The following is a 23170-nucleotide window of genomic DNA, read 5'->3' as shown; positions in this document are numbered from 1 at the left end:
ATGTTTAAGTATTATTAAGAGCATTAAGAGTTATTATGGAAGAATTTTCTGCTAAAAAAAAATCAAATCATAAATGAAAACTTGTTTTTTTTCAGGTTGTCATAATACACAATAATACACAATAATATACAATAATATGCAGGTAGTAAAAAACACATTTACTGGCTTTATTGGGTTTACGGTGTCCAAATGTTCTACATGAGTCAAAATGTGAGAAAAAGCCAAGGGGTCAGCTGACTTTGGGGCACTAATCTCCTGAAATTGAATAGATGCTGACGTGTCTGAGTGGCACCAAAGCTGTTCCCAGGGTGAAAGGCTAAGCTTATGGGGCAACCGGGCCAAGAAATTTTTTCCTGCATGTGGGGGCAGCAGTTTAAAGAAAAGCCACACAGTCAGGTGATGGGTTAATGAGTCATTGGTACATATCACATACATATCACACCAAGCACTGGTCAAACAATAATAAGTTTAATAAGTACAGTCATAATTACCAAATCAGCTTAGGAAAGCTGGCCCTTTAGATGAAGATTGATTCGTTGTGACCATTTAGCTCTTAATAATTCCAAAAGTGGGGTTTCTTTGATGGAATTTGGTGGCTAACGAGCATGTAAAAGCATGTGGTGGAAACGAGGGAATGTGGATCAAAGAGGGCAGTAAGAGAACAAGGTTTTGATGTTAGGAATGCCCTAAGTCTGTGTTTGGCAAGCATAAGTACGTATACCACAAATATGTTTATATATTTCTTTTCTATAACAGATACCTTATATTGCCAAAAGTATTCACTCACCCATCCAAATCATTGAATTCAGGTGTTCCAATCACTTCCATGGCCACAGGTGTATAAAACCAAGCACCTAGACATGCAGACTGCTTCTACACACATTAGTGAAAGAATGGGTCGCTCTCAGGAGCTCAGTGAATTCCAGTGTGGTACCGTGATGCCACCTGTGCAACAAGTCCAGTCGTGAAATTTCCTCACTACTAAAGTCGACTGTCAGTGCTATTATAACAAAGTGGAAGCGATTGGGAACGACAGCAACTCAGCCATGAAGTGTTAGCCACGTAAAATGACAGAGCGGGTCAGCGGATGCTGAGGCACATAGTGCGCAGAGGTCACCAACTTTCTGCAGAGTCAATCGCTACAGACCTTCAAACTTCACCTATACCTATACCTATACCTATAGACTTCACCTATAACACAGCAACCTGTCACCTTCAGAAGTTCTCCGATGACTCGGCTGTTGTTGGCTACATCCTGGATGGAGACGACAGTGAGTATAGGGAACTCACCAAGAACTTTGTGGACTGGTGTGGACAGAACCACCTTGAGATCAACACCAGCAAAACAAAAGAGCTGGTGGTGGACTTTCGAAGGTCTAAACCACATCCACTGAAACCAGTGAGCATCCAGGGACGGAATATCGAGATTGTTAACTCCTACAGGTACCTGGGTGTTCACCTTAACAATAAACTGGACTGGTCAGATAATACACAAGCCCTGTACAAGAAGGGCCAAAGTAGACTCTATCTGTTGAGAAGGCTCCGCTCTTTTGGAATACAGGGGGCCCTTCTCAGCTCTTTTTATGACTCGGTGGTGGCATCGGCCATTTTCTTTGGTGTTGTCTGCTGGGGCAGCAGCATGACAGCAGCAGACAGGAAGAAACTGGATAAACTGATTAGAAAGGCGAGTTCTGTCCTGGGCTGCACCCTGGACTCGGTGGAAGCAGTGGGGGAGAGAAGGATGATGACCAAGCTGTCATCCTTAATGGAAAACACTGATCACCCACTGCATGAAACTGTGACTGCACTGGGCAGCTCCTTTAGCGACAGGCTTCTTCACCCGCGTTGCTCAAAGGAGAGACATCGCAGCTCCTTTCTTCCTTCTGCTGTCAGGCTATACAACCAGCACCGTCCCAAACGTAGACAATTACCATCACAATAATTCACTTGGTTTTTAGTACTTCTCTGTGCAATTACTTTTAAATTATGTGCAATACTTGCTGTACCTGCTGTACTTTGTGCAATATTTTTTAATAACTGTGCATTTGGTTAACTTCATCTATAAATACTGTTTATATTTTTGTAATTTTTACTTTTGTAATTTTTTGTAACTTTGCACTTTACTGCTGTACTTTGTGCAATATTTCTAATAACTGCAATATTTGGTTTAACTGTTTATATTTTTGTAATTTTTCTATATTCTTACTATTTAGTATATGTGTACATACATGTAAACATTTTGTAATTTTCTATTTTTTGTATTCTTGAAAGCTGCTGTAACACTACAAATTTCCCCCTGTGGGATAATAAAAGGCTATCTTATCTTATCTTATCTTACTTCATGTAGCCTTCAGATCAGCTCAAGAACAGTGTGTAGAGCTTCATGGAATGGGTTTTCATGGCCGAGCAGCTGCATCCAAGCCTTACATCACCGAGCGCAATGCAAAGTGTCGGATGCAGTGGTGTAAAGCACGCCGCCACTGGACTCTAGAGCAGTGGAGACGTGTTCTCTGGATTGACGAATCACACTTCTCCGTCTGACAAACCGATGGACGAGTCTGGGTTTGGCGGTTGCCAGGAGAACAGTACCTGTCAAGTCAAGTCAAGTCAACTTTATTTATATAGCGCTTTTTACAATATACATTGTCTCAAAGCAACTTTACAAAATCCAGGACCAACAGATACAAAAACCCCTGTCTGACTGCATTGTGCCAAGTGTAAAGTGTGGTGGAGGGGGGATTATGGTGTGGGGGTGTTTTTCAGGAGTTGGGCTCGGCCCCTTAGTTCCAGTGAAAGGAACTTTTAATGCTTCAGCATACCAAGAGATTTTGAATAATTTCATGCTCCCAACTTTGTGGGAACAGTTTGGGGATGGCCCTTTCCTGTTCCAACATGACTACGCACCAGTGCACAAAGCACAAGGTCCATAAAGACGTGGATGATCGAGTTTGGTGTGGAAGAAATTGACTGGCCTGAACAGAGTCCTGATCTTAACCTGACAGAACACCTTTGGGATGAATTAGAGCGGTGACTGTGAGCCAGGCCTTCTCCTCCAACATCAGTGTCTGACCTCGCAAATGCCCTTCTGGAAGAATGGTCAAAAATTCCCATAAACACACTCTAAACCTTGTGGAAAGCCTTCCCAGAAGGGCTGAAGCTGTTATAGCTGCAAAGGGTGGCCGACAATCCGACATCATATTAAACCCTATGGATGTGTTTGAAGGCAGGCGAGCGAATACTTCTGGCAATATAGTGTATGTATAGTGCCTGTTTTAGGAGTGACCTACATACTGCTTGGTGCTAGACAGGACTGTACCAACCTCGGATTTAGAAAATGTTGGGACGAAATGTGATCTATCCAAAACAAAAGCATTAATTCATTCGTTGTCTGTTTTACTATGGCTTTATCCTGGTCAGGGTCAGAGTGGGTGTAATTTACTGGGAAAAAAAATAGGAAACACCCTGGACTCAGGTCGCCACACCATAATAGGGCAAACACACACACACACACACACACACACACACACACAGTCACAGCTAGGGCAAGTTTGTCTCCAGTTAATCTCCAATTACTACCAACAATGCTTGCCTAGCATCTAAAGTATGTATCTTCCTGCATCACTTAAAACACACTTTATTTTATGAGGGTTCAAACCTGTGCAATAGAGGTCTGAGGGTTTAGCATTAGGTTCCGGAAAGTTCTCTTTAGAACCCAGTACATCTGTGTGAAGAAGTTGCAGTTGTATGTGATGGTGCGGGACTTGGGCTTGGTGGTGTACTCTTTGCCCCGCATTATTCGCTCCAGTTCAGCTTTGGTCTCTTGAGCATAGTTGCTCTTCTTGTACTCCTCCACCAGATGCGCTTCAGTGCTCTGGCTGGTGCTTCCAGACTCATCAAGCTCTATAACCTCTATGTACAAGAACATAAGAGCAAGTGTATCAGTTCTTTAGCTTCACTTAGTTCAATAACACAAATGTATGATGTCCAGTATGTTTAAAAATCAATATTAGTGGGATGGTGGTACAGCACAAGGGTTCTGGGGAACTGGGTATGTCTAAAAGGTTTCTATGCATAGGATGAGACATACATTGATCAGCCATAACATTAAAACCACCTCCTTGTTTCTACACTCACTGTCCACTTTATCAGCTCCACTTACCATATAGAAACATTTTGTAGTTCTACAATTACTAACTGTATCCATCTGTTTCTCTACATACCTTTTTAGCCTGCTTTCACCCTGTTCTTTAATGGTTAGAACCCCCACAGGACCACCACAGAGCAGGTGTTATTTAGGTAGTGGACATTCTCAACACTGCAGTGACACTGACATGGTGGTGGTGTGTTAGTGTGTGTTGTGCTGGTATGAGTGGATCAGACACAGCAGCGCTGCTGGAGTTTTTAAACACCGTGTCCACTCACTGTCCACTCTATTAGACACTCCTACCTAGTTGGTCCACCTTGTAGATGTTAAGTCAGAGACGAACGCTCATCTGTTGCTGCTGTTTGAGTCGGTCATCTTCTAGACCTTCATCAGTGGTCACAGGACGCTGCCCACTGGGTGCTGTTGGCTGGATATTTTTGGTTGGCGGACTATTCTCAGTCCAGCAGTGACAGTGAGGTGTTTAAAAACTCCAGCAGCGCTGCTGTGTCTGATCCACTCATACCAGCAAGACACACACTAACACACCACCACCATGTCAGTGTCACTGCAGTGCTGAGAATGATCCACCACCCAAATAATGCCTGCTCTGTAGTGGTCCTGTGGTGGTCCTGTGGGGGTCCTGACCATTGAAGAACAGCATGAAAGGGGGCTAACAAAGCATGCAGAGTAACAGATGGACTACAATCAGTAATTTGTAGAACAAAATGCTTCTATATGGTAAGTGGAGCTGATTACATTTACATTTACAGCATTTAGCAGACGCATTTATCCAAAGCGACTTACAATTATGACTGAACATGATTTTGAGCAATTGAGAGTTAAGGGCCTTGCTCAGGGACCCAACAGTGGCAACTTGGTGGTGGCAGGGCTTGAACCGGCAACCTTCTGATTACTAATCCAGTACCTTAACCACTGAGCTACCACTACCACTGAGCTACCACTGATTAAATGGACAGTGAGATAAAGACATGGCTGTTAAATTTGGTTTGGTGGACTCAAGTGACCAACACAGAGCTCTAACCTCAACCACACTGAACAGCTTTAGACATTTGTGCCCAGCCAGTCATACCAAAGACACACTCCCACATTCTGTCGAAAGTTTTCCCAGTGTAGTTAATTACACATTTTAAGATTTTCAGAGTAATCCATAATCTAATTATTCAGGCAGATTTGACTAATTCTGCTTTTCAGTTATTTCCACAGATTTGGGAGTTAAAAAGCTGCAATTAAAACAACTCTTGTCTCAGAGAAGTCACAGGCTAACACATTGGCATTGTGCCCTTGAACATTTATCCCCAATGTAAAATGATAAGTAATCTGAACAAAATGATTTGTAAAATGTGAATTAATACCTTCTTTGTCCTGCAGCATGGACATGCTCAGAGCTGTGGAGTCTCCATTTATTACATCGAGGAAGAAATCGGCTGGATTGTTATGAGCTTCACATGTATATCCTGGAACAAAAGCAAACATCATAAACATGGAAAAGTCCACATGAGCTTCATGCAAATGCTTTATGTTAACCTTATAACAGCCGCTCAGGTGGTGCAGCGGTAAAAACACACGCTGGAACCAGAGCTGAATCTCGAATACGTCGTATCGAATCTCAGCTTTGCCTGCCGGCTGAGGCTGAGCGGCCACATGAACAACGATTGGCCTGTTGTTCAGATGGGCAGGACTAAGCAGGATAGGGTTTACACAGAGATGAGGAGTGCTCTTAGGGTGTGTCTCTCCATACACAACGCTAGGTGGCACAACACTCATCAATGTGTGGGTGATAAGATGCATACGGCTTGCTGCCCACGTGTCGGAGGGTCAGAGCAGGGATCGGCATAGGCGGAGAGGAAGCATGATACAATTGGGCAATTGGATGTGCTAAAGGGGGAGAATTATTATGACCACTTCCTACTTTCGGCGGCTGCAGTGTGTAGCTCATGAAGAAAGTCACATTTTGTGTGCTGGCTTGGTGGGTATATAAGGTGTGGGTATATAAGGTTGCAGAACACGTACACCCATACATTCTGATTATCTTCCCTGGGGCGGACAGGATCTTCCAGCAAGACGATGCGACACATCACACGACTAGAAATGTCCCACATTGGTTGGAATAGCATGACCGAGATTTCCAAGTACTACCCTGGTCCCCTAATTCCCCCAGACTTGAACCCAGTTGAGCATCATGTTGGCTCTATGGATCCTCCCCCAGCTTGACAGTGTATATGTAAATATATTGCAGCATTTGGTCAAAAGTATGTGGGCACCTGTCCATAGGCTTAAAAAATATGTGCACGTTCAGTTTACAAATGTGAGGTCAGACACTGATGTTAGACAAGAAGGCCTGGCTCACAACCAATATTCCAGTTAATTCCAGTAGTGGTCAGTAGGGGTGAGGTCAGACCACGGAAGTTCCTATATGTGAAACGCCTTTACGAACCAAGTGTTGGGCACAGGGACACAGTCATGCTAAAACATCTTTACTTACTGAATGAGGGGGTGTCCAGATACATTTGGCCATGAAGTGTATTTCTGTGTTCTTGTGCTGAACATACCAATGTCGGAAAAGTATTCCAGTGCATTCTGGGCTGGTCCATGGTAGACCAGCTTGCCATTGACCAGTAGCGTGAGACTGTCAAATAGCCGATAGATGGAGTAGCGTGGCTGATGAATGGACAGGATGACTGTACGCCCATTATTGGCCATTCTGGAGATGAAAGAAAGTGAATAAAAGCTCACAAGTTAAATTAAGTCTAATTAAACTATTATATCATATAAAAATAAATAAATACACATACATATATGTTTGTCACAAACTTCTTATAATTTGCTTTTCCCAAATTTGCATCTGTATACATTTACAATGGTAGTATTCACTGACTAGTAATTGCAAATAGTTCATAATAATTTTTTGGCTGAACTGTCTTGATGTGAGAGAAAAGGTGAATGGGATACCCAAAAGATTTTTGTTCGGTCATGGGCATATTGCTGCCTTATGACCAGGATTAAGCATCTACGAGGGATTTTCAAAAAGTTTCCACACTTTTATACAGTAGACCCTTTAGTTACGAACCGTTTACCATACATTACCAACATTTCGGGTTACGAACGATCTTTTTCAACTTAATGTACAAAAAAATTTCGGATCACAAACAGAAATTCGCGAAACGCGTGACGTCACGAACAAGTTGACTCCAACCGTCTCTCTCTATATATTTATATATACAGTGAGCAAACATTCGGACAGCGGACGGTGTTTTTTCGGTGTTTTCTTTATATTTTGTAAAATTCTATATTAAAATGGCCCCAGAGAAGCTGCAGACAAAGCGCAGTGGTGAGAAAATGAAAAAAAAAAATCACTATTTGTTGTTGTATAATTACTCCTGCCAGTAGGTGTCACTGTGTATTAGACAGAGGGGACAGTGAGTGAGAGAGAAGAAGGAATTCGGCTCAGTAAAGTATTCTTTCTTTCGTGCAATTACACCTACAAAATACAACACTACTGAAATAAAGAAGGAAATAATAGCGAAATATGAGAGTTATTGTTGTGATATAAAAAGAAGGAAATGTATTATGGTGTATGGTGCAGCACATGTACTGTACTGAGATGTGGTGTGTGTTTTATGTACAGTACTACTGTGTATTGTTGTTTATTATTGTTTATTACAGGAATGTATATTCTATAATTTAAGATTTAAGGGAAAATATACTTGTATTTATAACAAAAAAGAGCATTTAAGACATTATAAAGGTTAGGTAAGGGGGGGTTTAAGAGGTCTGGCATAGATTAATTCTATTTACATTATTTCTTATGGGAAAAATAAGTTTAACTAACGAACATTTTGACTTAAGAACAGCACTTTGGAACCAATTAAATTCGTAAGTCAAGGGTCTACAGTATTTTGGTTGGAAACGGTGAGGGTGAGAGGAGTAGTAACTGGTCGTGTCTGAGAGACTGAGAGACACTTATAGCTTATGTATTTAGCGCCATCTGATTTCCACCTTTTTGGACACTCAAAGAAGCTTTAAGGGGAAGAAGATTTTTATGTAATGATGATGTGAAAGCAGCGCTGCATCACTGACTACATGCTCAACCAAACACATTTTTTACTGAAGGCATTAAAATGGTACGACGCTGGAAAAAATGCAACACAAAGGAAGGTGACGATGTAGAACAGTGATGTCATCTGTTTTTCAAATTCTTAATAAATAGAGTTTAAAAAGTGCGGAAAATACTAGCTCAGACTAGCTTTCTAAGAGACGATCTATTTGAAAGCAGAATAAACACTGACCGTTTGAGAAGCAGCAGCACAGAGTTGGCAGTGCTGGCATCCAGGCCGGTGGTGGGTTCATCCAGGAACAGCACTGATGGATCTATGATCATCTCCATGCCAATGCTGGTTCTCTTCCGCTCACCTCCGGAGACGCCCCGGATCAACTGAGTTCCTACCTACACCACCACAAGCACGAGGGAGCAAATACCGTATGTCAAAAAAGGACCATTAAATAATACTTTATACATTCAGCCTGTCGTATGTAAGTAGTTACTTTTGAATCAGCCACTTTGGTGAGGCCGAGCTCTGTGATGAGGTGACTGACTCTGGCTTCCTTCTCCTTATTACTCACGGAGGAGGAGAGTCGCAGTGCAGCCGAAAAACGCAGATTCTCCCGCACTGTCAGAGTGCCCATCAACACATCGTCCTACACACACACACCACATGGTACAGGGGTATTTTTTTTATTCATTCATTCATTTATTCCTTCATTAATTAATTTATTAAAGCATTTATCATTTTTATGTACAAATACTTGTGAAGCATACACAAGTAGCACCGTAAGCATGATTACACTCCTTATGGTGCTGTTCTGTTGCAGTTCACTTTTGCCTGCTTTTGAAAATGACATGAATACCCTAAGAAAATCCATGTAAAGTTAAAAAATTCTATTAAATTCAGGTGTTCCAATCACTTCCATGGCCACAGGTGTATAAAACCAAGCACCTAGGCATGCAGACTGCTTCTACACACATTAGTGAACGAATGGGTCGCTCTCAGGAGCTCAGTGAATTCCAGCGTGGTACCGTGATAGGATGCCACCTGTGAAACAAGTCCAGTCATGAAATTTCCTCGCTACTAAATATTACACAGTCGACTGTCAGTGGTATTATAACAAAGTGGAAGTGATTGGGAACGACAGAAACTCAGCCATGAAGTGTTAGCCACATAAAATGACAGAGCGGGTCAGCGGATGCTGAGGATCATAGTGCGCAGAGGTCACCAACTTTCTGCAGAGTCGATCGCTACAGACCTCCAAACTTCATGTGGCCTTCAGATTAGCTGAAGAACAGTGTGTAGAGCTTCATGGAATGGGTTTCCATGGCCGAGCAGCTGCATCCAAGCCTTACATCACCAAGTGCAATGCAAAGTGTCGGATGCAGTGGTGTAAAGCACGCCGCCACTGGACTCTAGAGCAGTGGAGACGTGTTCTCTGGAGTGTCGAATCACGCTTTTCCGTCTGACAAACCGATGGACGAGTCTGGGTTTGGCGGTTGCCAGGAGAACGGTACTTGTCTGACTGCATTGTGCCGAGTGTAAGGTTCGGTGGAGGGGGGATTATGGTGTGGGGGTGTTCTTCAGGAGTCGGGCTCGGCCCCTTAGTTCCAGTGAAAGGAACTCTTAATGTTTCAGCATATCAAGAGATTTTGGACAATTTCATGCTCCCAACTTTGTGGGAACAGTTTGGGGATGGTCCCTTCCTGTTCCAACATGACTGCGCACCAGTGCACAAAGCACAAGATCCATAAAGACGTGGATGAGCGAGTCTGGTGTGGAAGAACTTGACTGGCCTGCACAGAGTCCTGACCTCAACCCATGAATTCTCATCCAACATCAGTGTCTGACCTCACAAATCTGCTTCTGGAAGAATGGTCAAAAATCACCATAAACACACTCCTAAACCTTGTGGAAAGCCTTCCCAGAAGAGTTGAAACTGAAACATCACTCAAGTTCATATGCGTGTGAAGGCAGACGAGCGAATACTTTTGGCAATATAGTGTACCTGAAACACCTGAACCTGGGTCACTAATGCCAAGTTCACACTACACGACTTTCTGATTTGTCGGGTCTCTGTACAGTTCACACTACACGACTGAATCTTTTGCACTGATAGGGGCTTTCACACTACACGATCTATCACCAACTGGAATCACAGACGAGCTTCTCTGGTCTCCCTTTTTTTTTTTTTACAAAAACACACGCGAGAAGTTACGAGGAGTTTAATAATACCACGTCCAAAAATGCACGTCAACAAGTAGCGAGCGATCAAAGTGTTTGTGCTTTGATATGCAGCGTAAATTCAAGGAGTAAAAATAAATGAATCTGAGTGGATTTGGCAACATGAACAGTATGGATTGTTCTATAGTGAGTTGGAGGTTAATTAATAATTTTGCAATGCAGTGTTGGTGTTATGTCTTGTAGAGGACGATCAAGTCAGAAATACTGTAAAACGTGTGTGCGCCGGTGTATTCTGATATAAACTTTATTATCCCCCTGTCTGTCCCACCTGTTTCCTCTCCTGCGTTTCCCTCACACCGTATCCTGCGTTCTCATTGGCTGTTCGACATGTCACTCATTCTCAGTCGGACATCTCAGATCAGATATCTGACCTGCTAGAAAACTCAATCCAGTCGCCGAGCGCTCGGCGAGCCGGTCGGGTCGAGTTGTTGGGTAGTTCACACTTAGCGATTGAGAGCCGAGTTTTGATCGCCGAGTGAACGCCGAGTTGCTCCCGAGCCGGAAAATCTAGCGCCGACCAGTCGCCGAGCGAAAATCAGGGCAAAAATCGTGTAGTGTGAACCAGGCATAAAGCTGTACAGCACCATAAGAACAATAAGTGACATACTCATCTCCAAATAAGATTAGAAGTCTTAGAAGAGAGTGTGAAAATAGTGTGTATTGTTGTACCTGCACAACGTAGCCAGAGAGACATTTGAAATTGGATGGCTGTGGAGCTCCATCGATCAGGACTTCACCAGTAAGACCTGAGGGATCCTTCCTGGCTGCAAGCACGTCCAAAAAACTGGAAATTACACAAAATAACCCATCATTACAAACTCTTCAGAGATAAATGTATGATTTTGTCTGAAAATGTCTGTGAATTTAGTTTTTATTTAGTTTTATTGTGAATTTCTGAAAATCTGAATGATTAAAATGTTTACCGAACATTGAGCGAACATTTGGACAGTGGACGGTGTTTTTTCGGTGTTTTCTTTATATTTTGTAAAATTCAATATTAAAATGGCCTCAAAGAAGGTGCAGAGAAAGCATAGTGGTGAGAAAATGAACAAATCTATTATTATCTATTACTGTTGTTGTATAATTACTCCTGCCAGTAGGTGTCACTGTGTATCAGACAGAGGGGACAGTGAGTGAGAGAGAAGAAGGAATTTGGCTGAGTAAAGTTTTCTTTCTTTCGTGCAATTACACCTACAAAGTACAACACTACTGAAATAAAGAAGGAAATAATAGAGAAATATGAGAGTTATTGTTGTTTCTGGTAGATACATTTTATATAATAAGAAGGAAATGTATTATGGTGTATAGTACAGCACACGTACTGTACTGAGATGTGATGTGTGTGTTTATGTACAGTACTACTGTGTATTGTTGTTTATTATTGTTTATTACAGGAATGTCTATTCTATAATTTAAGATTTAAGGGAAAATAAACTTGTATTTATAACAAAAAAGAGCATTTAAGACATTAGAAAGGTTAGGGGTAAGGGGGGGGTTTGGGAGGTCTGGCATAGATTAATTCTATTTACATTATTTCTTATGGGAAAAATAGGTTTAACTAACGAACATTTTGACTTAAGAACAGCACTTCGGAACCAATTAAATTCATAAGTCAAGGGTCTACTGTACTAGTACCCTTACATATAACCCCTGTAATGTTGTGTGGAGTATTACAGAGGTATAAACATTAGGCTCCATATCCATGTGATAATTTCAGCAGTTTTTGCTCTACTGCAAAGCATTGTGGTTGGTACTGGTACTCACGAAGATTTGCCACCTCCTGTAGGGCCCATGATGGCATTTAAACCAGGTTTCATGATTCCACTGTGGAGAAACAGATAAAGAAAATGTGTTCTTTAGTGCAAATGAATATTTAAGTCTGAATGATAAAACTGAAGTCAGATCAACAGCGAGACTGAAGCTACTATACAAGGATCAATATTACCGTACTCTAATATATAGTTTATTGTACGTCCGTTAGTCTTTCTGTCCATCCTTCCTTCCATTCTTCCATCTTTCAGTAATGTTTAGTGCAACTACACATTATATATTAGTTATAGATCTCAAAACTTTTTCATTCGTTTTCGTCCTTTTTAGCTTTGCACTGAGGGGAAAAAAGCCAATCACTTTCTGAATGTGTTTACCTGGGCAAGTCTGACATTTTCTTCCACTTCTCAGAATTAGTTAGAACTTAGAAGGTGGATTGGCTACTTCAATCACATCTTGACTAAACTGTAACTTCAGGCAAATTTAAAAAACTAGCTGTTAAAAAAAAACAATATTAAAAATGGGAAAATCAAATTACAAACAAACAGAACTTGAATAATAGATCGTATTTTATTTTATTTTATTCTATTCTTTTTTTTTTTATTTGACATTTCCTATCACTTCAACAGAAAATAAACAGGCCATACAAATGCATAGACGACGTATCCCCTGTTGTTCTGACTTTTTGTGTTTGTATATTTGACTTGCATATATTTGCTCTATCTGCCAAAAGTAAATACATAAATAAAATAAAAATGAAATTATATGTTGAAGGGATTCCCGCACAGGACACTGTCCACCGTGGTAAAGACATTGGAGTTTCTTTCGTCTCGGCCAATAAACATCCAAAAATGAATAAAATTGCATGGACTGACTGCAGTACAATTAAGTTTCAAAAAGTTCTTACTTAACACTACTTATGCCAACTTCACACTACACGACTTTCCTAGTCGTCAGGTCGCTGTACAGTTCACACTACACAACTGGATCTCTTGTAACCGGGAGTCTTTCAAGTCGGTGTGTATTTCACACTACACGATCGGTGATAGGGGGTTTTACACTACACCATCTATCACCAACTGGAATCGCAGGCGAGCTTCTCTGGTCTCCCAAACTACGTTTTGTCACAAAAACGTGAAAAGTGATGAGGGGTTTAATGATACCACGTCCAAAAATGCACGTCAACAAGTAGCGAGCGATCAAAGTTTGTGCGCTGATGTGCAGCGTAAAATCAAGGAGCAAAAATAAATGAATCTGAGGGGCAGGGATCGTTCTATAGTGAGTTGGAGGTTAATAAATATTTTTTTGCAATGTAACGTTGGTGTTATGTTTTGTAGAGAACGATAAGGTCAGAAATACTGTAAAACTTGTGTGTGCCGATGTATTCTGATATAAACTATATTATGCACCTGTCCCACCTGTTTACACTCCTCCTCTGCGTTTCCCCTCACCCCGTATCTTACGTTCTCATTGGCTGTTCGATATACAGTGTATCACAAAAGTGAGTACACCCCTCACATTTCTGCAGATATTTAAGTATATCTTTTCATGGGACAACACTGACAAAATGACACTTTCACACAATGAAAAGTAGTCTGTGTGCAGCTTATATAACAGTGTAAATTTATTCTTCCCTCAAAATAACTCAATATACAGCCATTAATGTCTAAACCACCGGCAACAAAAGTGAGTACACCCCTAAGAGACTACACCCCTAAATGTCCAAATTGAGCACTGCTTGTCATTTTCCCTCCAAAATGTCATGTGATTTGTTAGTGTTACTAGGTCTCAGGTGTGCATAGGGAGCAGGTGTGTTCAATTTAGTAGTACAGCTCTCACACTCTCTCATACTGGTCACTGAAAGTTCCAACATGGCACCTCATGGCAAAGAACTCTCTGAGGATCTTAAAAGACGAATTGTTGCGCTACATGAAGATGGCCAAGGCTACAAGAAGATTGCCAACACCCTGAAACTGAGCTGCAGCACAGTGGCCAAGATCATCCAGCGTTTTAAAAGAGCAGGGTCCACTCAGAACAGACCTCGCGTTGGTCGTCCAAAGAAGCTGAGTGCACGTGCTCAGCGTCACATCCAACTGCTGTCTTTGAAAGATAGGTGCAGGAGTGCGGTCAGCATTGCTGCAGAGATTGAAAAGGTGGGGGGTCAGCCTGTCAGTGCTCAGACCATACGCCGCACACTACATCAAATTGGTCTGCATGGCTGTCACCCCAGAAGGAAGCCTTTTCTGAAGTGTCTACACAAGAAAGCCCGCAAACAGTTTGCTGAAGACATGTCAACAAAGGACATGGATTACCGGAACCATGTCCTATGGTCTGATGAGACCAAGATTAATTTGTTTGGTTCAGATGGTCTCAAGCATGTGTGGCGGCAATCAGGTGAGGAGTACAAAGAAAAGTGTGTCATGCCTACAGTCAAGCATGGTGGTGGGAATGCCATGGTCTGGGGCTGCATGAGTGCAGCAGGTGTTGGGGAGTTACATTTCATTGAGGGACACATGAACTCCAATATGTACTGTGAAATACTGAAGCAGAGCATGATCCCCTCCCTCCGGAAACTGGGTCGCAGGGCAGTGTTCCAGCATGATAATGACCCCAAACACACCTCTAAGATGACCACTGCTTTATTGAAGAGGCTGAGGGTAAAGGTGATGGACTGGCCAAGCATGTCTCCAGACCTAAACCCAATAGAACATCTTTGGGGCATCCTCAAGCGGAAGGTGGAGGAGCGCAAAGTCTCGAATATCCGCCAGCTCCGTGATGTCGTCATGGAGGAGTGGAAAAGCATTCCAGTGGCAACCTGTGAAGCTCTGGTAAACTCCATGCCCAGGAGAGTTAAGGCAGTTCTGGAAAATAATGGTGGCCACACAAAATATTGACACTTCAGGAACTTTCACTAAGGGGTGTACTCACTTTTGTTGCCGGTGGTTTAGACATTAATGGCTGTATATTGAGTTATTTTGAGGGAAGAATAAATTTACACTGTTATATAAGCTGCACACAGACTACTTTTCATTGTGTGAAAGTGTCATTTTGTCAGTGTTGTCCCATGAAAAGATATACTTAAATATCTGCAGAAATGTGAGGGGTGTACTCACTTTTGTGATACACTGTAGCACTCATTGACAGTCGGGCAACTCAGATCCAGATATCTGACATGCTAGAAATCTCGCTTCGGTCGCCGCTCAGATCAAGTAGTTGAGTAGTTCACACATAGCGATTGAGAGCCAAGTTTTGATCGCCGAGCAAACGCCGAGTTGCTCCCAAGCCGGCAAATCAAGCGCCGACCAGTCGCTGAGCGAAAATCAGGGCAAAAATCGTGTAGTGTGAACTAGGCATTAAATGTGAGATTCATATGCGTTGAAAAACTAAGGGAGCGTCTGAAAAGTGCATGAAGCGGAAAATGAGTTAAATATTGTTTATTTATTTGTTAGGATTTTAACATCATGTTTTACACACTTTGGTTACATTATGACTGGACAGGTAGTTACTGGTTACACAAGATTCATCAGTTCAAGTTTTATGTCAAACACAATCCTGGACAATTTCTCTTTGTGCTGTGGGAGGGAACATGTACGATTCTCTCTATATATATATATATATATATAGGTAGGTATAATGAAATAAAACATGAATAAAATGTTACAAGTGTTCCTGTGTAATTCGCACCCTGACTATTACTGAAGAGAAAATGCATGAATAATGCGTGGTTGTGCGCTCTGCCTGCGAGTCGCGTGTTAAATAAGCCTGAGTCATGCTTAGATGGAATGAAGTTTGATAAGTCTTGCTCATGCTTTGAAACGTGCACGGTGCACTCACCTAACCCCTGCAGGACACAGGAGCAGTGATAGCTTTTCACCTGGTTCTTTTAGGTGTGGACTGACTACACACTATTATCTGTTTATCTAATGAGCACTAAGTCACGCTCTCTATCGTGAGTACTATTTTAGTTTAGCACGCGAAGCACTCTGACTCAGTAAGAGTCCATGAGAAACATAATTGAGCCTCGTTCCATAATACCTGTTTCTTTATTTCCAATCATCATCATCCTATTATCAGCAGAGTATTTACTGTTGTTCCTGTACACTTGTATGCTACAGAAGTATGTGGACTTCAGGTGTTTCAGACACACCTATTGCTAACAGGTGTATAAAATTAGTTATATAAAAATATAAATTAAACTTTGTCCACGGGGCACAACCATGCTAAAACTGGGAGAGCTTTTCCCAAACTGTTGATGCAAAAAGCTCTATAAAGACACATTTCAACAAGTTTGGTGTGGATGAACTCCAGTGACCTGCAAAAAACCCTGACCTCAAGCCCATTTACACCATTAAGTAATAATTAAAGTGCCAAGTGTGAAAAGCCTTTACAGAAGAGCTACAGCTGTGGTAGACACAATGTGGGATGTCCAACAAGCTCACGTCCCCACATACTTTTGGCCATATAGTTCTGGCCAAAAGTTTTAAGTTATTTCTGCAGCAGTTTTTTAATGTTCCCTATTAGTCAACAAGTCTCTGGCGCAACTCTGGTTACTACTTGGCAACTGGTAGAGCAGACTTTCTCAATGAGGTAGAGATACAGAAAACTTGTCTTTTGGTCCTGTTTTTTTTTTTTTTTTAGGTCTAAAAATGTACCTTGTATTTATTGTACTGTTTTTTTCTGTATTGCATATTGTGTTGTTTGCACTTTAGTTCTGTGTTGCACCCTGGTCCTGGTCCTGGAGGAACGTTATTTCATTTCAATATGTACTTGTATTTAGCTGAAATGACATAAAGCTTCTTGATCCTAATCTTACTTTGTTAAGTGAACAGATTTAAGTTAAAGCACAGAATAATTCAATTCCTACCTTGTTTGATTGGAAGTGGTGGTGTACAGTGTTAAAATGTCACCCTGGATTTGAAATGGTTGAGATCAGGTCTCTCAAAGACATTATTTGTCTTTATTCTAAATTGTTAGTTTTTTTATTTTTAAACATGTTTTATTCATAATTAATCCATTGAAAACAACAAGTAATTTAAATTAGATCTATTTATGAGTTGTAATTTTCTCCCAGAAGCAAATTAATACGTTTACATTTTACATTTACATTTTCTGCATTTAGCAGACGCTCTTATCCAGAGCGACTTACAGAAGTGCTTCCATAGTAAACATTTCATTTCTCAAGTTTTAGTAAACAACAGTCGAAGAACACTAATCTGCTGAAACCTGTTAGAATCAAAGTGTGTTTTATTTATTTATTTATTTATTTATTTTTTTGGAAATGGAAAAAAATGTTAGTTGCCTCACAGCAAGAAGGGCCGGGGTTCGGTCCCCAGGTGGGGCGGTCTGGATCCTTTCTGTACGGAGTTTGCATGTTCTTCCCGTGTCTGTGTGGGTTTCCTCTGGGAGCTCCGGTTTCCTCCCACAGTCCAAAAACATGCAGTCGGGTTAATTGGAGACACTGAATTGCCCTACAGGTGAATGTGTGTGTGTGTGTGTGTATGTGTCTGCCCTGCGATGGACTGGTGCTCCAGGGTGTTACTGTGTGCCCCCCCCCCCCAGGGTAGGTATAATAAGTAGCCAAATATAATTTATCATCACTGTCTGTTTTACCACTGGACCCAGACCACCCCACCTGGGGATCGAACACACTTAGTGTTTGTATTAGCTCCAATTGGTCTGACTGCATGTCTCTGATTGTTGGAGAAAACCAGAAGACTTGGAGGAAAACCACAGAGTCTAGATCACTTTTTGATGACTCTGGCTTATTTAGATGTTATTTTGCGTGCGTGCTTTAGATGTTGGTGTATGATAGCATTTTACAGTGCATCACTACTTAAACCATCTAAACATTCTTGGAGATTCTTTGCTGTCATGTAGGGGTTTTGATCTATCAGTTAACAGTGGAGACTGGGCACCTAAACGTTATGTTAGAGTGACCAACCCAGCCAGGTAGCAGCAGTAGAACCCAAACCAGGGACTGGAACCCATGTCTTCACAGTGGTGGGCTAGTGTAACTGGTGCCTAAGCAGAGGTGAAATTTGTAATGCCAATTTTTACACCTAAAACTAAAAAGTATAAGCTTATTTATCCTTTAGGTGTTTATTAGCCATCCTAATAAATTATGTTCTACTTATAATTGCAACTTTTATGGAGGCTTTTGTATTTGATTAGATGGTCTTTGGAAACCTCTGCTCTATATATTAAAAATCAGCCATTCAAGAAACTGTTAAGAAATATACTGTAGATTTTAAGAACACTTCAATCAAAATGTATCCTTACTTTAAATTTGTTATTTATTTATTTATTTATTTTGCATTTTTCTCACTTTTCCTTCCAATCTAGTCGTATCTATGTCCCGATTGCATTACTCCTCCCCTCTACCAATACGCCGCAACTGACACACGCCCCCTTCGACACGTGTGCTGGTTGTTTTCACCTGCATCTTTTCACCTGCTTGAGGCGAGTTCATATGCGGATCAGCTTTGTGTATGGAGAGACACACCCTGATCAGCATTATTCCTCGACTCTGTGCAGGCGCCATCAACCAGCCAGCAGAGGTCATAATTGCATCAGTTATGAGGTCCCTATCAGGCTCCCTAACCTGTATGAACTAAACGTTATGAGCTAAACGTTGTTCATGTAGCCATCCAGCCCAACCGACGAGTTCAAATCGTCAGCTCTGGTGTGCTAGCGTGTTTTACCGCTGTGCCACCTGAGTGGCTAAAATCCGTAATTTTTTTTATTTTTATTTTCTTTATGCATTTTCTCCCCTTTTTCTCCCTTTTTAGGGCGTCCAATTGCCCGATTGGGTCATGCTTCCCCTCCACCAATGCCGATCCCTGCTCTGATTGAGGAGAATGAAGCTAACACACGCCCCCTCCGACACGTGGGCAGCAGCCGTATGCATCTTATCACCTACACTTTGATGAGTGCAGCTCAGCATGGTGTACGGAGAGACACACCCTGACAGAACTCTTTTCTCATCTCTGTGCAGACGCCATAAATTAGCCAGCAGAGGTCGTAATTGCACCAGTCATGAAAGAGAGACCCCATCCGGCTTAGTCCCGCCCATATCTGAACAACAGGCCAATCGTTGTTCATGTGGCCACTCAGCCTTAGCCGGCAAGGCAGAGCTGAGATTCGATACGATGTATTCGAGATCCCAGCTCTGGTTCCAGTGTGTGTTTTACCGCTGCACCACCTGAGCGGCCTAAATACGTTATTTTTAAACTTTAATGAACATCAGGCAAACAGGAAAAACAGAGAGACTTACTTGAGGTTCACCAGGATGTTTTTGGTAATGACGTTCCTCTTACAGGGTCCGCTTTTCAGCTTCACACTGTACTGGATGTTGTGGAAGCTGACAGAAGCTCCATGCAGTTGCTTGACCGGGTCTTTAGTAATGATTTTTTGCCCAGGCGTCCCATTTTGGTTCACATTTGGCTCCAGGTCCTCAATTATAGGAATATTGATATGATTCTCCCGATCTTCCAGCGCTGCAGGCATTCTTTCTGTATGAATATGTATTAAGAAAATGTGTAAGTATTGGTGCTCTGCATTACTGTCTTTGGTTTACTGGGCTCTTACACAAAACTAAATTTAAGCTACAACCATAACATTAAAACCACCTCCTTGTTTCTACACTCACTGTCCATTTTATCAGCTCCACTTACCATATAGAAGCACTTTGTAGTTCTATAATTACTGACAGTAGTCCATCTGTTTCTCTACATGCTTTGTTAGCCCAGGACCCCCCCAGGACCCCCACAGAGCAGGTATTATTTAGGTGTTGGATCATTCTCAGCACTGCAGTGACACTGACATGGTGGTGGTGTGTTAGTGTGTGTTGTGCTGGTATGAGTGGATCAGATGCAGCAGCACTGCTGGAGTTTTTAAACACCTCACTGTCACTGCTGGACTGAGAATAGTCCACCAACCAAAAATATATCCAGCCAACAGCACCCCGTGGGCAGCGTCCTGTGACCACTGTTGAAGGTCTAGAAGATGACCGACTCAAACAGCAGCAATAGATGAGCGATCGTCTCTGACTTTACATCTACAAGGTGGAACAACTAGGTAGGAGTGTCTAATAGAGTGGACAGTGGGTGGACACGTTATTTTAAAACTCCAGCAGCGCTGCTGTGTCTGATCCACTCATACCAGCACAACACACACTAACACACCACCACCATGTCAGTGTCACTGCAGTGCTGAGAATGATCCAGTGCTCCTGTGGGGGTCCTGACCATTGAAGAACAGGATAAAAGCAGGCTAAAAAGATATGTAGAGAAATATATGGACTACAGTCAGTAATTGTAGAACTACAAAGTGCTCCTGTATGGTAAGTGGAGCTGATAAAATGGCCAGTGAGTGTAGAAGTAAGGAGGTGGTTTTAATGTTATGCCTGATCGGTGTATATGTTACAGATGTGGTGGACAGTTAGGTAAAACAGTTCTGGAGTTATGTACTGCAGACTAAAAGGAAACAATAGTACAACACCTACAGGTTTCTATAGTGATAGTTGCATAACCAAATGATTTATTGTTATTATGTTAGATATTAACCATAGTGTGTCAACATGGTGAGAGATAAAGAGAAATGTACAACCTTATAAAAGTGTTACTTCATAAAATAAACATTATTTCAACTCTTCTCTAACAGCTGTGGAAGAAGGAAGAATACTTGTTGTTTGTTGCTTTCAACAATTTAACAATTTAACAGCTTCTGTCTTCATTTCATTTTCATCGCCGATTTATCCTGGTCAGGGTTGCTGCGAGTCAGGGTCAACCATGCAACACTGGGCTCAAGGCAGGAATAGCCTGGACAGGGTGCCATTCCATCTCAGGGCTTGGGCGGCGCTGGAGCCTATCCCAGCTTTTCAATGAGTGCGAGGCACACAGTAACACCCTGGATGGGGCGCCAGTCCATCGCAGGGTGAACACACACACACACTCACTTATAGGGCAATTAACCTGACTGCATGTTTTTGGACTGTGGGAGGAAACCGGAGCTCCCGGAGGAAACCCATGCAGACACAGGGGCACAGAAAATACCCAGACCGCCCCACCTGGGGATCGAACCCAGGACCTTCTTGCTGTGAGACGACAGTGCTACGTACCGAGCCACCATGCCACTCTAGGTTCGGTCTTATGTATATTTATTATAATGAGTCTGAGACCATGTTGTTAAATCTTTTAGTGTGCACCTGTCAAGGATGATCGGATGGTCTCGTGAACTTTTTAGTTGAGGATTCCAGCACCAAGAGCACCAACAGGGATGTTAAAATGATTTTGTGACTCTGAAACCTTAACAAAGCTCCTTCATCTTCATTATTATTGCTGCTTGTTGCCTGAAATCTAGTTGCAATATCTTTTATTATAAAACCAGATGGAGTTCAGATTTGTATGATGTTTTAATAAAATGATTATTAAAAAATCCTAGTTGTCAGAGAGCCTCCTGATTCCTGATAGCTCATGAATTTGCAATAAGCATCCTGTAGATTGGGATGAGCAGTTGTAGCCTAGTGGTTAAGGAACTGGACTAGTAATCAAAAGGCCACTGGTTCAAGCCCCTCCACTGCCAGGATGTCACTGTTGGGCCTTTGAGCAAGACCCTTAACTCTCAATTGCTTAGACAATATACTGTCCCAGTACTGTAAGTCGCTTTGGGAAAAAGTGTCTGCCAAATGCTGAAAATGTAAATGTAGACAAGAGAAAAGCAAGCACTAAGCATATCTAAGAATATTAAATAAGAAACAAAACGTTATTGAACCCCCCACAGCAGGAATAAAAGCATGCACAGTATTAATTTTGTACAAAAAATAAATGTATTTTTTATTAAATTATTCATTATTTTTTATTAAAATTTCATTTCATTTCACTTTTATTGTCACGTCACATTAACACAGGTGTGAAAGGTGAGTAAAAATCTTGGGTGCATAGTCCCTCACAGTTTTAACACATTAAATACAAAACACACATTTACTTACATAAAACTAGCACCATCTGTTCAATATATACATAAAATTATGCATTTTACACATTTTCAAATAATCTATACAAACCTAAATCTAAATAAAAAGACAGAAGCATGCTCACCTTGCTTCACGTGTTCTCCTCGTAACCTTTAAAAACGTGGTAAATCCAGCTTGCTTCTCAAGGCTGTTGTACAGTACAGCTGGTTCCTCCAGCAGCAAGAACAGACGCACTTAAATACGGGCATCAGGGTTAAATAATGTGCAGTGGGAGGAGAGAATGCAAATGGAGCAGCACCAGCATCCCAGTTTATAAAATAAAATGAGTCAACCTGATAGCATGAGAGATATGCAGCACCAGATCTTACAGCATTGATTGGCATCAGAATAAGTGACAGTCTGGATTGTTCGGAAATTACCTTTTGTTGCAGGTGAGTTATGAAAGAACTAAAAAGGAAGGTAGGAAGAAAGTAATATTACTTTATCTAAAGCACTTCTTAAAGTTAAACCATATTTTAACAGTCATGCAAAAACAATCAAGCAAAAAATGGAAATATTCAGAACTACACACATTTATGAACTGTATTTAAAAATATAGATAGCAGAAAAAGATGAACTCCATCAGAATAAGACATTACTGGGGGTCTATTTTCACCCTGCAAAACTTTGTAGTTTTACAATTACTGACTGTAGTCCATCTGTTTCTCTGCATGCTTTGTTAGCCCCCTTTCATGCTTTTCTTCAATGGTCAGGACCCCCACAGGACCACCACAGAGCAGGTATTATTTAGGTGGTGGATCATTCTCAGCACTGCAGTATTTAAAAACTCCAGCAGCGCTGCTGTGTCTGATCTACTCATACCAGCACAGCACACACTAACACACCACCACCATGTCAGTGTCACTGCTGTGCTGAGAATGATCCACCAACTAAATAATACCTGCTCTTTGGGGGTCCTGTGGGGGTCCTGTCTCTAAT

At 41.6% G+C, this 23170-nt stretch overlaps 1 protein-coding gene across 1 annotated transcript in view; it reads right to left on the bottom strand.

The window, feature by feature from the left end:
* abcg2d (ATP binding cassette subfamily G member 2 (JR blood group)) overlaps nt 1-19725 on the bottom strand; it is a 29275-nt gene extending 9550 nt beyond the window's left edge. Inside the window, exons 1-8 of the mRNA XM_062996395.1 lie at nt 19493-19725; nt 12217-12276; nt 11122-11236; nt 8708-8860; nt 8452-8609; nt 6715-6866; nt 5518-5619; nt 3656-3909 (exon numbers count right to left, since the gene is read on the bottom strand). Coding sequence (XP_062852465.1) covers nt 3656-3909; nt 5518-5619; nt 6715-6866; nt 8452-8609; nt 8708-8860; nt 11122-11236; nt 12217-12276; nt 19493-19725 — 1227 coding nt within the window. The remainder of the gene's footprint in view (nt 1-3655; nt 3910-5517; nt 5620-6714; nt 6867-8451; nt 8610-8707; nt 8861-11121; nt 11237-12216; nt 12277-19492) is intronic.
* Nucleotides 19726-23170: the final 3445 nt, after the last annotated feature.

Source organism: Trichomycterus rosablanca, chromosome 5 (assembly GCF_030014385.1).
Source record: "Trichomycterus rosablanca isolate fTriRos1 chromosome 5, fTriRos1.hap1, whole genome shotgun sequence".
Lineage (NCBI taxonomy): Eukaryota > Metazoa > Chordata > Actinopteri > Siluriformes > Trichomycteridae > Trichomycterus > Trichomycterus rosablanca.
Note: the sequence above shows the minus strand (reverse complement) of the source record. Positions and strands in the feature narration are given on the sequence as shown.